At 40.6% G+C, this 14239-nt stretch overlaps 1 protein-coding gene across 1 annotated transcript in view; it reads left to right on the forward strand.

Annotated features, from left to right (window-relative positions):
- mdn1 (midasin AAA ATPase 1) overlaps window positions 1-14239 on the forward strand; it is a 252083-nt gene that overhangs the window by 77401 nt on the left and 160443 nt on the right. The window contains exons 32-47 of the mRNA XM_089022040.1: window positions 409-547; window positions 821-935; window positions 2788-3018; window positions 3102-3299; window positions 4105-4313; window positions 4403-4525; window positions 4637-4834; window positions 7820-7927; window positions 8417-8605; window positions 8708-8797; window positions 9691-9954; window positions 10034-10298; window positions 10848-11007; window positions 12540-12656; window positions 13522-13730; window positions 13810-13958. Of these exons, the coding sequence (XP_088878166.1) occupies window positions 409-547; window positions 821-935; window positions 2788-3018; window positions 3102-3299; window positions 4105-4313; window positions 4403-4525; window positions 4637-4834; window positions 7820-7927; window positions 8417-8605; window positions 8708-8797; window positions 9691-9954; window positions 10034-10298; window positions 10848-11007; window positions 12540-12656; window positions 13522-13730; window positions 13810-13958 (2764 nt within the window). The remainder of the gene's footprint in view (window positions 1-408; window positions 548-820; window positions 936-2787; window positions 3019-3101; window positions 3300-4104; window positions 4314-4402; window positions 4526-4636; window positions 4835-7819; window positions 7928-8416; window positions 8606-8707; window positions 8798-9690; window positions 9955-10033; window positions 10299-10847; window positions 11008-12539; window positions 12657-13521; window positions 13731-13809; window positions 13959-14239) is intronic.

The following is a 14239-nucleotide window of genomic DNA, read 5'->3' on the forward strand; positions in this document are numbered from 1 at the left end:
ATACAGTACAGTTTATTTCTTTAATTATAATACCGTAGCACATTATTACACATAAAACAAGGTATATTTTGTGTCGTTTTAAGGCTTAGAAAATTAAAAAGTAGCAAATTATGTTTTATGGGGAACGGATTATTCTCATTTTAATGGTTTCCTATGGGATACACACTTTTCACCTTACACACCCTGTTTGGGAACCAATTAAGTTCGTAAGCCAAGGTATCACTGTATATGATTTTAAATTTGGCCCTTAGTGCCTCATGGGATAACAAGACTAGAATAAAGGAAAGCTTCAAAAAAGGATCAGAAAAGTTTTGTCTTTCACTTGAACATGGAATGATAAAGTTTTACCTCTATTTTTCATACGATAACATATCCCAAAATCTCAAAAGTGTTTCTTTTTATTGTCAGTGTTTTAGAGACGGAGAAGTCACTTATCCTGGCAGAAAAGGGCAGTTGTGATGACACCGATGTGGAGCTGATCAAAGCTGCTGAGGATTTCCGTTTGGTTGCCACGATGAACCCAGGAGGAGACTTTGGAAAGAAGGAGGTAAAAACTGCTCAAGTGTGTGTGTGTGTGTGTCTGTGTGTGCGCGTGTGTGTGTGTGTGTGTGTGTCTGCGTGTGTCTCCCTCTCTCAGGGCAGGCGTGCGTGCGTGCGTGCGTGCGTGTGTGTGTGTGTGTGTGTGTGTGTGTGTGTGTGGGAGGGGGGGGGGGGGAGGGTTAATTAATTTAATCTTGATCACATGCCTTTATTTAATTCAATTTTGAGACCTACTGCATATTGTGTTAAATTATTATTTTCTGTCTTTCTACTTGGACAGCTTTCTCCTGCTCTGAGAAACCGCTTCACAGAGATCTGGTGTCCACAAAGCAATGACCGTAGTGACCTTCATCAGATAATCCAACACAACCTATGTTCTCGGCTCTCAGTAGATGGTAAAATAGCTTAGAAACTCTTTTATACTGATCATTTGAAAATATTTCAACTTTTTCCCAGTTCAGTGTCCTGTGTGTAATGAAATGTATTGCAGTTTCCAGAGTAACACACTCCATTAAAATTGCTGCATTATTTTCATGATAAAAATCGGAAATCGGCAAATTTCTTCAGATTTCGATTTTAGAAAAGAATGGTATATTCACAAATTTTAATGCATGCCCCACAAAAAAGTAAGACATTGAATACTATTATCTATTTTATTCATGGTGCATTAAAGTGCTGTTGTTGATTTTTTAAAGGGCAACCGACACCTAACTGACATTAGAAAAACGTTTTATAGCATCTAAAATACCCGGCGGATATTTTTAGTCAAATGCAAAACACCAATAAAAATGACTTAAAACGACTTCAAAATGACCTTAGAAAGTTTGTTTCAGAAGGTCCCGCCCCCTTGTTCGTGACGCCAGGATGTCTTGCCTTGCTCTAGAACACAGGTGTCAAAGTCAAGGCCCGCGGGCCAAATCCGGCCCGCCACATCATTTTTTTCGGCGCGCGAAAGCAAATCAAACTTGTTAAATTCCATAATGATTGCTAAAATCTGAGCCAAAATTTCATATTTTTGGATGTCAACCACAATAATAGTCATTATTCTTGACTTCAGATTTGAAAATGAGTTATTCATTAATTTGCTGTGTGCTCTATATGTAATATTTGAAGGGATTTAAACATTCTAATGGGTTCCCCAAATTCATAACGGCCCTCGAGAGGAAACCATAACTACAATGTGGCCCGCGGCAAAAAATGACTTTGACACCCCTGCTCTAGAATGAAAACAATGGCTTAAGATTTGGAGAAGATGCTTTCTTGTTACTCATCCAGTTATGAATATGATTAAAATAGTTCTGAAGAGGAAAGCATAAATGTTTGCAATCGATTAAAGAAATGCGTATCAATTCCAGCCATCCGGACTCCAATGTAGCATCCCAGAAAATGCACAAGATTGTGTCCAAGCTCCGTTGGAAATAGGCTGATTTGTCTGCTGGGAATTTGTGTCAACTTGTATCAAATAGTAGTCTTGGTGCAACACACAACGATTCACAGTGTTATTTGTTTTTTCTTTCTAATTTCGCCATCAACAGAGATCAACACGAAGTTTTCAGACCAAACAAAATGCCCAAAAATGCATTGTGCGTCGCTTTCTCAGTCAGGGGCGTTCCAGACGTGATGTCACGTCAGGCATCTCATCAACTCGAAAACATGACTTCCTGACGATTCAGTGCGAGTCTTAAAACGTAAAATATAGCTATATGCCGTGGAATCTTTGTCAAATACTCTCAGTAGAAGTCATTTGAAGTGATTTTACAAATTATGTACACAACTTGCCAAGCTATTTATTGAGAGTATATACGCAAATTTAAGCGATGCATTAGTAAAACAGTTGTCTTGATTAGAATACCACGCCCCTGGAATGTTCTGAGGCCCAACAGCTGTAAGCACTAAAACATTGTCTTTTCCTAATGAGCTCTTCTTGTGCAGGATGTTCAAGTCGTAAATAACTTTAGTGATAAAGGAGTATCTCAAGTCCTAAATTCTGTGCAAGGCCAGATCTCCGAGATGAAGCTGACAGTTTAACTCGCCCTGTCTGTTGACCTGATTGACCCCAGGTTGCTTCAATCGAGTCACACATGTTGACTAAGTTTATAACAGCATGAAACTTTTAAATATAACTTCTTATTCTGTCTAATCTCTATCAGACACCCACTTTAGTTCTTTTTAATGGACCGTGCTCAACAGATAATACTTTTTTGTTAATGTTTCTATTAGTTTTTCATTTAATATTGTCCCACGTAGGTGGTGCGATTGCAGATGTGGTCTTGGATTTCTCTGAGTGGTTAAGCCTTCAAGATTTTGGCCGTCATTGTGTCATCAGTGTCAGAGACATTCTTTCATTGGTTAACTACCTAAATGCTGTTTGTAAACGGCATGACGAGGAAGGTGGTGCAGCATTTGACCTTAAACAGGACACCTTTGAAGCTCTTATCCACGCTGCGTGTCTCGTTTATATTGATGGAATTGGTTCAGGTGGGAAAATTGTCGTCTTCTCAGTGTTTTACCGAATTGGAAATGTTTGTAAAAATGCCAATGTTTTCTATTTCTGTTTGAAGGAACCACTGTGTCCAGTTCCAACAATACAATCATGGCTCGGAAGATGTGCATGAACTTCTTGCACAAGCGATTGAGCAAAATGACTGAACTGGATCAGCATACACTTGAAACACTCAGAATCTATGACAGCAGTCTTCTGCGAGAACCTCATTGGAGCAAAGACTTCTTTGGCATCAATCCTTTCTACATTCCCTTAGGTATGGTTCATTAGTCTGTCCGTCTTGTATGCCACATTATGTATTGGTCGGTTACTGTATAGTCTGAAGCATTGTTTGACAATCTGTTTCGAGCCATGGCATATTTCTTCCATTGAAAACACGACTGAAAATGTCAGAATAGCTTATTTTAACAAGTGTTATGTTGGTAATATACATGTATTTTAAACATTGGAAATTAATACAATATTCTAACATTGAATAGAAATCAAATCAACCTCAATGCAATATTTGGCAAATTCATTTCAATGGCAAGTAAAATATAGTCAGTTAGAACTTGCTCAGGGTCGGAATTGTTTTTATTTTATTTATTTTTTATTTTATTTTTTTAACGTTTTCGCTCTCCCGAAATATTGTATCAATCCCTTTTTCCGAGAGTCTTTGTACGATTCCAACATAATTCAAGTGACTGTGTTGTTTGCGATAGCCCAGCTTCCATTTGTTGTATTTTCTGGACTTTAAAGGACAACCGACGCCATTTTTTGTTTCCTAACTGACATCAGAAAAACGTTTTGTAAATTATGGACACAACCTGTCCGGAGGCGTCAGTTGTCCTTTAAAAAGGTTGTTTAAAACGTGTAATTGATAGCACACGTCTCAGACCCAAGGGCAGGTTGTTCCAAAGTTAAGTTGCTCTGAAAATCACCTTGGTTTAAGATTGAAGCCTTGACGTTGGAACAACAGGGCTGTATTTGTGCGAATAACATTAGTAATTCCCCTAAATTAACATATTGAACGATACTTGAGTCCGGCTTTTTCCAAATTGAGACACTGCATGTCCATGCAGGTCCTCTGGCTCAGGGCAATCAACTATCGGATTACACCATTGAAGCAGGCACTACTGCAATGAATGCCATGAGGGTTTTGCGGGCTTTGAAACTTCAAAGGCCTGTTCTGCTGGAAGGATCGCCTGGTGTGGGGAAGACCAGCCTTGTATCTGCGCTGGCAAAAGCTTCAGGGAACCATCTGGTTAGAATAAACTTGTCAGAGCAAACAGCTGAGTATTTCTTTACATTCCCCGTATGTGTCTATTATGTTCTGAAATGATCCGTAAATAAAACCGATAATGTATATTTTCCTGGTAGGATGTCACAGATTTGTTTGGGACTGACCTACCTGTAGAAGGAGGGTTGGGAGGAGAGTTTGCGTGGCGCGATGGTCCACTTCTGGCTGCTTTGAAGGCAGGGGACTGGGTTCTCCTCGATGAGGTACAACCGACCAACAATACATTTATTATTGCTACATAGTACCCAGCATATTTTGTATATGTGTGTGCATGTGTAGTATACATCAAATAAATTCTCTTTTAATATGAACAGCTGAATCTGGCATCCCAGTCAGTGTTGGAAGGACTGAATGCCTGCTTTGACCACCGGGCAGAAATCTTCATCCCTGAGCTGGGCATGACCTTCCGCGTTCAGCAAGAGAAGACAAAAATCTTTGGTTGTCAAAACCCATACACTCAAGGTGGTGGCCGTAAAGGGCTTCCCAAATCCTTCCTTAACAGGTTCACACAGGTGGGAAGCAGTTAAAAACGTTACTCATGTTTTTGCTTTGATTTCCAATTTCCAATCCTGTGTTCACGATGTAACTGGCTAGACCCCCGCACTTGTTGTGATGTAGGGACTGGGCTGGCCTTCATATATGAAAAAAGCATTTGACTGTATTGAGAGGGTAAAAAAAATAACCGACTCCCATAACCCCCAATTTTCTTTTTTGCAGAAATAGTAAATTACTGCAAATGTTTCCCGTCGTAACAGTTGCTGGGTAGGCCACCATTAGGGCTGGACTGACAATAATTTTTTCTCCTCCCAATTCATTTTTGGAGTGCTTTTGACCCATGGACACTGTAAACTTTACAGTTATGCTTTACAGTGTAAAGCATTGCTGACAGATTGACTTTTCATGACTTTACATCAACATCTCAGTCATTGTTTATTAAAGACATTGTCTTCAAACCAAAACAAGCAAGAAATATAGCTGTCGTTCTCGTTGTGCTGTCTGAAAGTGATGGTTTCATATCCCGAAATGCATCTCTTTCTCACCATATTGATGGTACAGGCAGGAACAAACCCAAAGTAAATTTTCTCCAGCATGACAGAATCTCACTCGCACAGCAATCGGGGGGAGGGGTGTCCGCCGACACCGAGGCAGAGCGGGTGGGATCGCCGCGACGCAAACGCCGCGTCAGGCTCACTGTCGGTGCTGCTGCTTCTTTGGGACAGGTGACCTCTTCTGGCTTCTCCGTTAGCAGGAGCGCATTTTTTTATTTTTTGGGAGATGGCGTGGGAAGCCGTGCGTATTTGGGTCAGCAGAAAGCGTGTGCGCCGACACAGTAATAAAGATCGATAATCCGAAATATAAAATGATTAAAATGACACTAAAAGTTATAAGATTTATACATGAACTGTCAAAGTTTTGGGATATAATAGTATTCAATAGAAACCATCGTATACTATCCTGTCGTATAGGAGATGCCAGCATGTCGTTTGTGATGATCACATGATCCTTGCGTCAGCCATTTTGAATGCTTTTCGATTTATGACCGTTTTGTCAGAACGGAACCCGGTCGTAACTCGGATGTTACCTGTATATGGTTTGAATGAATGGCCTATCAATATCAGTATGCAAATTAACCAGCAAATGCAAATCAGTTCATGACTATAAACTCAGAAATGGAAAAGGAAAGTAAGTACAGTACCTTAAGCTCAGCAAAGGCTTGCTTTACACTTGGACTTGATCCTGCTTGTGTTCTGGTCATGTTTTATTTGTTGTTTTTTGTGGAACAATGACTGTGCATAAGTATGGTGGACAATCACCTCCCAGTTTAGGAGAATTGCCGATTGTCATTCAAACCAATGTGAACATTGCTATTGGCGTCACAGGCTGACCTATGCGATTACATACACATGCATGTTGGAGCAAACACGTACAGGTTCATTCAAATGCACCTGCATTAAACAAAATGCCAGTCAAATTGCCATTTATTGGCCATTCCAGCCCTGACCTTCATATTTTTTCTCGTGGAGGGTTGATATCGCTCAGTACTGTACACGTTCTCCTAACCCAAGGTTCGTTTCCTCGCAACCGCGACCACGTCAAAGTGCCATTGAGCAAAACATCGCATTATCAGTAGGTGTATGACAAGTTAGTGTGAAGCGCTTTGAGTGACTTGTAGGTGGGAAAGCGTGACACAAGTGAATGCTAATATACACACCGCCCATATAACACCATAAACATTTGAAAACAGCCAACTTTTTGGAAGCAGTCCGCAGTGCAAAAACGATGGGACACCGCCCCGCTGTTTTTCCATGCTGCAAGTTAGAGTTCACGAAGCAACTTTTATAGTTGCTCTGACATTGGCTGTTGCTGAGCATCATCATGTCATCCCATTGGCTAAGTGGGACCTCAACCCAATGTATCTTGATGTGTAGATACATAAATATGCAGTCTATGCAGTGTCCTCGTCATTTCTCTCTCCAGCCATAAGGAGTTCCAATAGTTTTACGTGAAGGTGAATCACCCAGGAAGTGTTCATCAGTTCGGTGGTCGCTCACAATGCTGATGCTTGCCTTGGATATTTTCAAAGGAATGTTAGAAGCCGACAAAAGCAAATGTCCTTGGGCACAGATGCACAAAACAGGGTTAGATGGATGCTAGGTGTTTGCAATTTACAAGTTGGATCAGAAGAGAAACGTCCGACACCTTCAAAGAAGTACAGATGACGGCTGAAGAAACCTTTTCATCAATGGACCACTCCTGTACGACTGAGAGCTTACACAGACGTTTTTATGGAATGTTACTCTTCTGAAGAGTTATCTACGAATATGGAAATGCTATGCATCATACAGCCATTAGTGGCAACAAAGCAGTTACACAATTAGTATTTCCGTTTGTGTAGGCTCTCAATCGTACAGGAGTGGTCTATCGATGAAATGACTACTTCAGCAGTCATCTGTACTTCTTTGAAGGTGTTGGATGTTTCGCTCCTCATATGTATACACACACACACACACACACACACACACACGCACATGTGTGTGTATGTATATATATATATATATATATATATATATATATATATATATATATATATATATATATATACAGTAAAGTCTCGTTATGTCGATATTCAAGGGAGTCCGAAAAAATATCGATATAACCGGGACTATCGATATATCCGACCCTGTTTGCATGTAATTTTCTCCGTGCGTGCATAGAAATAGTATCGATATAACCGGGACTATCGATATATCCGATATCGATATAACGAGACTTTACTGTATATATAAAACCAGCACAACTTTAGTTCTCTGACGAAGCTCTTTGGTTGAGGAGTGAAACGTCCAACACCTTCAACGAAGTACAGATGACGGCTGAAGAAACTTTTTCCACAATTAGTATTGCTTAGATCCAAATCAAGATGAGTCATCTTAGATTTATAATTTAGTCTCATCTTTGTCAATTGCAATCGTAACCTTAATTATTTTTTGTTTTTCTAGGTGTTTGTGGACCACCTCACCAGCAAAGACATGGAGTTCATAGGAAATTCCATTTTTCCAGCCATTGATAAGCAAATCATTTCTCACATGGTGGAGTTCAGTGACTGTGTATGTTTTTATTATTGTTTAAAGGACAACCGACGGCATTTTTGGTGTTTCCTAACTGACATCTTCAGATTCGGAGAAGATGCTTTCTTGTTACTTATCCAGTTATGAATATGATTCAAATAGTTCTGAAGAGGAAAGCATGAATGTTTGCAATCGATTAAAGAAGTCCTTCCGGATCATTTTGAGGCGTCTGTACTCCAAGGGAGCGTTCCAGAAAATTCACAACCCGAACTCAGTTGACAATGGTCTGATTTGTCTGTCGAAAACAAGACTTCCTGAATATTCAGCGCGAGTCTTAAAACGTAAAAGCTACGTGCTGTGGAATCTTTGTAAAATACACTCAGTAGAAGTCATTTAAAGTGATTTTACAAATTATGGACACAATTTGTCCGGAGGCATCGGTTGTCCTTTAACTGCAGAATGTGTGTCGTGTTTAGCCAAATTGCAATTATGATATCTCATGAAGTGAGACACTTTGTGCCTCTACAGCTTTTCCAGGAGGTGAATATTGAACGGCGCTGGGGTCAAAAAGGAAGCCCCTGGGAGTTCAACCTGCGTGACATATTTCGCTGGTGTCAGCTAATGCTGGCCGACCAGTCGCCGGGATTTTTCAACCCTGGTCAACATGTGGCTCTCGTGTATGCAGACAAGATGAGAACAGAAGCCGACAAGGCACAGGTAAACCATCTTATCTCAAGCTCTTCTGTTGATGATTTTTCAACACAACAATTCTCATTTGTAAAGAACATGGTGTTAAATAGTTCATCTTCCACGACACAGGTGCTGGCTGTGTTCAGGAAGGTATTTGGTGAAGAATGTGAACCTTACACAGGTTCCAGACATTTTCATATCACACCACTCAGCTTTCAGGTAGATCCAAATGTTAAAGGACAACCGACACCATTTTTTTGTTTCCTAACTGACATCACAAAAACGTTTTATAGCATCTAAAATACCCAAAACACGCCGACTGATATTTTTATTCAAATATAAAACGCCAATAAAAATGAGTTGAGGTGTCCCAAAACTACTTCAAAATTACCTCGGAGATGGCGAGTTTCAGAAGGTCCCGCCCCCTTGTTCGTGACATCACGCCAGGACGTCTTGCCTTGCTCGAGAATCAAAACAATGGCTTCAGATTCGGAGAAGATGGTTTCTTGTTACTCATCCAGTTATGAATATAATCAGAATCAGAATGATTCAAATAGTTCTAAAGAGGAAAGCATAAATGTTTGCAATCGATTAAAGAAGTCCTTCCGTATCATTTTGAGGCTTCTGGATTCCAATGTAGCGCCCAGCAAATACACAAGATGGCGCCCAAGCTCCGTTGGAAATGGGCTGTTTTGTCTGCTGGGAATTTGTGTCAACTAGTATCAAATAGTAGTGCAACACACAACAATTCACCATCGCGTTATTTGTTTTTTTCCTTCTAATTTCGCCATCAACACGGATCAACACGAATTTTCAGACCAAACAAACTACCCAAAATGCACTGTGTGTCGCTTTCTCGGTCAGGACACGTCAGGAATCGTCACCAACTCGAAAACAAGACTCCCTGAATATTCAGTGCGAGTCTTATAACGTAAAATATAGCTATATAATGTGGAATCTTTGTAAGATACGCTCAGTAGAAGTCATTTAAAGTGATTTTACAAATTATGGACACAACTTGTCCGCAGGCGTCGGTTGTCCTTTAAAGCATTCCCCTGCACCCAGAACGATATAAAATCATTAATTTCATTTTTCTTCAATATCCCTGTTAGATGGGCTTTTCTCTCCTTCAGCGCAGTGGTGGAGCCCCTGTGGGCTTTGATCCGCCACTCTCCATCACACATCAAGCCCTTGCGCCACTTGAATCCTTAATGAAATGTGTTGAAATGAACTGGATGGCCATACTGGTTGGGCCAACGAGCAGTGGGAAAACAAGCCTGGTAAGGCTACTTGCTCTCTTGACAGGAAAGCGCCTCAGAGTCATGCCTATGAACAGTGCCATGGACACGACAGAGTTGCTGGGAGGGTTCGAACAGGTAACTCTGTCGATTCATGTTGTAGTTCACTATCACTGTCCAAAATTCTTAGATGACAGCCTTGTTTTACGTTCCTTAGGTGGATATTATGCGTCCATGGCAACATCTTCTTGAAAGCGTCTCTTACTTAGTTGCGCTCGTAGCAAGGCGTGGCTTGATGTCGCTGGAGGTATGCCTTCAAGACACAGAGTTTCTGCTGCACACATGGGGCATATTTTACCACTGGCTGAGGAAAGAGAAGCCCGAAAGCTCAACAACAACATTGAGTTCTGAGGCTGTTAACAAACTGGAAGTCATCGTCCTCCTTTTGCAAAAACTGAACACAAAGCTCAAAGTGTTCACAGGTAATGTCAGTGTCTGAAACTCATGACAAAAAGTTGGCGGACACCAGGGCAGACAACCCTGAAAAGTTGCCTGCCCCATTTTTCACAACTTGAAACACAATAAGATGACTAATCACAAAAAAAAAACCATTGTTGCGAAGTATAAATATTTTTTTAATTAAGGATGTACCTACCACAAATGCTCCCTTGCTTAATTTATGGTAAATATCCCTTTCTGAAGATTTTGCTCCAGTTGTCGTTTGTCGTCATGCTGCACAATGCAATGTTTGTGTGACATTATCTGCTAAAAGCCACGTGGAGAAAGAGGAGTCCACATGGCTTATAGCAATTTGTTTGTAGCTTTCGCTTTATTGAGTAAAACAAACGTTTGATTTGGAAAAAATCTTTTTTTTTTCTTGAGGAAGTTGTCGGCTACCCGGGCCGAGACGTTTTGAAAGTTGTACGGCCAACGTATACGTTGTACGCCCCGGGCCTCCGGGCAGACTTTATTTCAAACACTGATGCATGTACTATAAATTTATAACATGCTCTCTTGTCTGAACTTCCTAGACATGTCAAAGCTGCAACAGGACTTCATGCTACTGAAGGAACATATGTCACAGATTGACAATGGATGGCCCAATGGGGGATTTGAATGGTTAGACGGAATGCTAATCCAAGCTATGCAGGCAGGTGACTGGTTGCTAATGGACAACGCGAACTTCTGCAGGTAGAAAATTGTGACAATATTTTTGTAGTACATATTTCAAACAACTTTTGTTTCCATAGCACTGCAAAGGCAGAAGATTAATGCGCATGCACACACAAAATGGATGAACCTTGACAACAAATGTTTGGATCGGGAATGCACAAGTATATGTCAAATAAGAATAAGATTGAATGAGAAATGTGTGTTAATTTGTTTATTTCAACCATCTGATCCATCCATCCTTCTTCCTTTATTTCGTTCTTCTTTCCAATCAGCTACACAATGATTTATGAGCTCTATACCTCCTGACAAAGGAGAGGCTATAACATGGGGCACAGGTGCATGTTCATAAACATTGTCAGCGTTTGAGAAAATATCATGCTTTTAGGTGTGTCTTATAATGTAGAGAAAAAAATACTGTAGATTGGTGTGGAGAGATCGAAGTCGGCGCCCCTTCTCTTGAGATTTCATTATGTCCTGCACAAGTTGAGAATATCCTTTCCCAGATCAAACAGTTTAGAATCTAATTTAATCATTCAAATTGGAAAATTAAAGGACAACCGACGCCCGCGGACAAGTTGTTTCCATAATTTGTAAAATCACTTCAAATGACTTCTACTGAGCGTATTTTACAAAGATTTCACTGCATATAGCTATATTTTACGTTTTAAGACTCGCGCTGTTGATGACGATCCTCACGTGACGTCACGTTTGCAACGCCCCTGACCGAGAAAGCGACACACAATACATACTATATACAATACTTTGTTTGGTCTGAAAACTACGTGTTGATCCGTGTTGATGGTGAAATTAGAAAGAAAACACATGAATGACGCGATGGTGAATTGTGTGTTGCACCAAGACTACTATTTGATATTCGCTGACACAAATTCTCAACAGACAAATTAGCCCATTTCCAACGGAGCATGGTCGCCATCTTTTGCATTTTCTGGGATACTACATTTCAGTCCAGATGCCATTGATGGCTCGAATTGATATGGGAGGACTCCTTTAATTGATTGCAAACGTTTATGCTTTCCTCTTCAGAAATCTTTCAATCATATTCATTACTGGATCAGTAACAACAAAGCATCTTCTCTGAATCTGAAGCCATTGTTTTGATTCTTGAGCAAGGCAAGTCGTCTTGGCGTGACGTCACGAACAAGGGGGCGGGATCTTCTGAAACCAGCCATTTACGGTTTCATTTTGAAGTCGTTTTTGGACACTTGAAGTCATTTTTAATTGGTGTTTTTCATTTGAATAAAAATATCAGCCTGTGTGTTTTGGGTATTTTAGATGCGATAAAACGTTTTTCTGATGTCAGTTAGGAAACAAAATTAATGGTGTCGGTTGTCCTTTAAGAGCCCTGGTCCCCACTGAAACTCCATCAGTTTCAGTGGGGACCTTGGCTCTTAATTTTCCAATTTTAAATAATATTTTATTGTGCACTGGGCAACTGGTACCGGTTTTTCCACCATTACTGATGTTGAAAGCGATCACTATGCACTCTGGGATATTGAACCGTTTGAACTGATGATGTACAATGTGTTTAGCGCCTCTGTGCTGGATCGCCTGAATGGTCTCCTGGAAGCTTGTGGATCTCTCACCATTCATGAACGTGGAGTTATAGATGGCAAAATCCCAATAATATCACCACACCCAAACTTCAGGTATTGAAGTTGTTAACTGACTTGTATTAGCCGCCGATAACATTTCATGTTCTTTAAAATACAGTAATACCTCTGTTTACGAACCCCTTGGCGAATGAACTTTTCGGTTTACGAATGTTACATTTATGAAAATTTTACCTTGGCATACGAATTTTGCCTTGGCATACAAACTTTTTTTTCTCCTCTATTCCCCACCCCCAGTCTTTGGTTAAAGTCACGATTGGTAGAGAACGCAGCAGTAAGGGGGGGTTGGTTTAAACATTAAAGAGACAGGCAGATGACAGTGAGAGAGTTTCAACTTTGATAGGCAGTGCAGACTGCAAGGTTAAAATATCCCATCAATCAGGCTCCACAAACAACCCGCACAAGCCATCTGTGAACTGGATGCAAGAAAGATATCAACCCAATTAAACAGAACACAATTGACGAGGATAGATAAAATTATCACAGAGAAAGCACCTACAAGGGATCATTCCTCAAGACGGTGAAAGAAGAACTCTACGTTCCTCATTAAGTGTTTAATCCTGAGGACACCGGCCACTCCATTCCATCAAGCCATCAACAACCATCACAAAGGTAAATAAAACAACGTTATTATTATACAGAACAGTTTATTTCTTTAATTACAATACCATAGAACATTTATTATACATAAAATAAGGTATATTTTGTGTAGTTTTAAAGCTTAGAAAATTAGAAAGTAGAAAATTATGTTTTATGGGGACCTGGGACCGGATTATTCTCATTTTAATGGTTTCGTATGGGAAATTAATTCTTGGGATACACACTTTTCACCAACACTGTCTGGGAACCAATTAAGTTCGTAAGCCAAGGTATCACTGTACCATTGTTTTGAATAAAACAGGTTGTTCCTGACAATGGACCCTATGCACGGAGAGCTGTCCAGGGCCATGAGAAACAGAGGGGTGGAAATTTATGTCCCTGGGGAAAGTGACGGAATCTCCTGGGACACACTGGATTTGAAAACATTGCTCCACACTGCAGGAGCGACTGGAGACTGCTTGTGTAATTTGTTGATAGAAACACACAAAAGCATCAAATCTGCCATCTGGGGTACGCAGCAGCAGCAGCACAATTTCCTCATGTCATTAGTACTCTGACAATCTACTCAGTATTGCTTTCATTCCTCTAGATTCCCCTGCCTCAACAGTGGCCTCAATGCTTCATGCTGCCTCCCTCCTCTTCTGCCAGCTCCAGAGAGGTGTGGATTTATCTAGTGCGCTGCAGCATGCCTGTCAAGAGGTTTACTCTCTCAGTCAACGTACCGCTGCCAGCCAAAAGGTATCATGTTGCACACACACGAAAAAGATTTCCAACAGATGATGCGACAGCTTTTTTTAACAACCAGTTGTCGGGTGCTTAGCACGTCAACCACACAGTGCAGAGGTGTTGGGAACAATGCCCGCTCTGGCCTTGTCTGGAATTTGCATGTTCTCCCGGGCCCGTGTGTGTTTTCTGTGGGTCCCCTGGTTTCCTCCCATATTCTAAAAACATGCATAGCAGGCTGGTTGAACAATCCAAATTGACCCCAAGTGTGAGTGTAACTGCAAATGATTGTTCAT

This window comes from Hippocampus bargibanti, linkage group LG19 (assembly GCF_051943395.1).
Source record: "Hippocampus bargibanti isolate YZ-2025 linkage group LG19, ASM5194339v1, whole genome shotgun sequence".
NCBI classification, from domain to species: Eukaryota; Metazoa; Chordata; class Actinopteri; order Syngnathiformes; family Syngnathidae; genus Hippocampus; species Hippocampus bargibanti.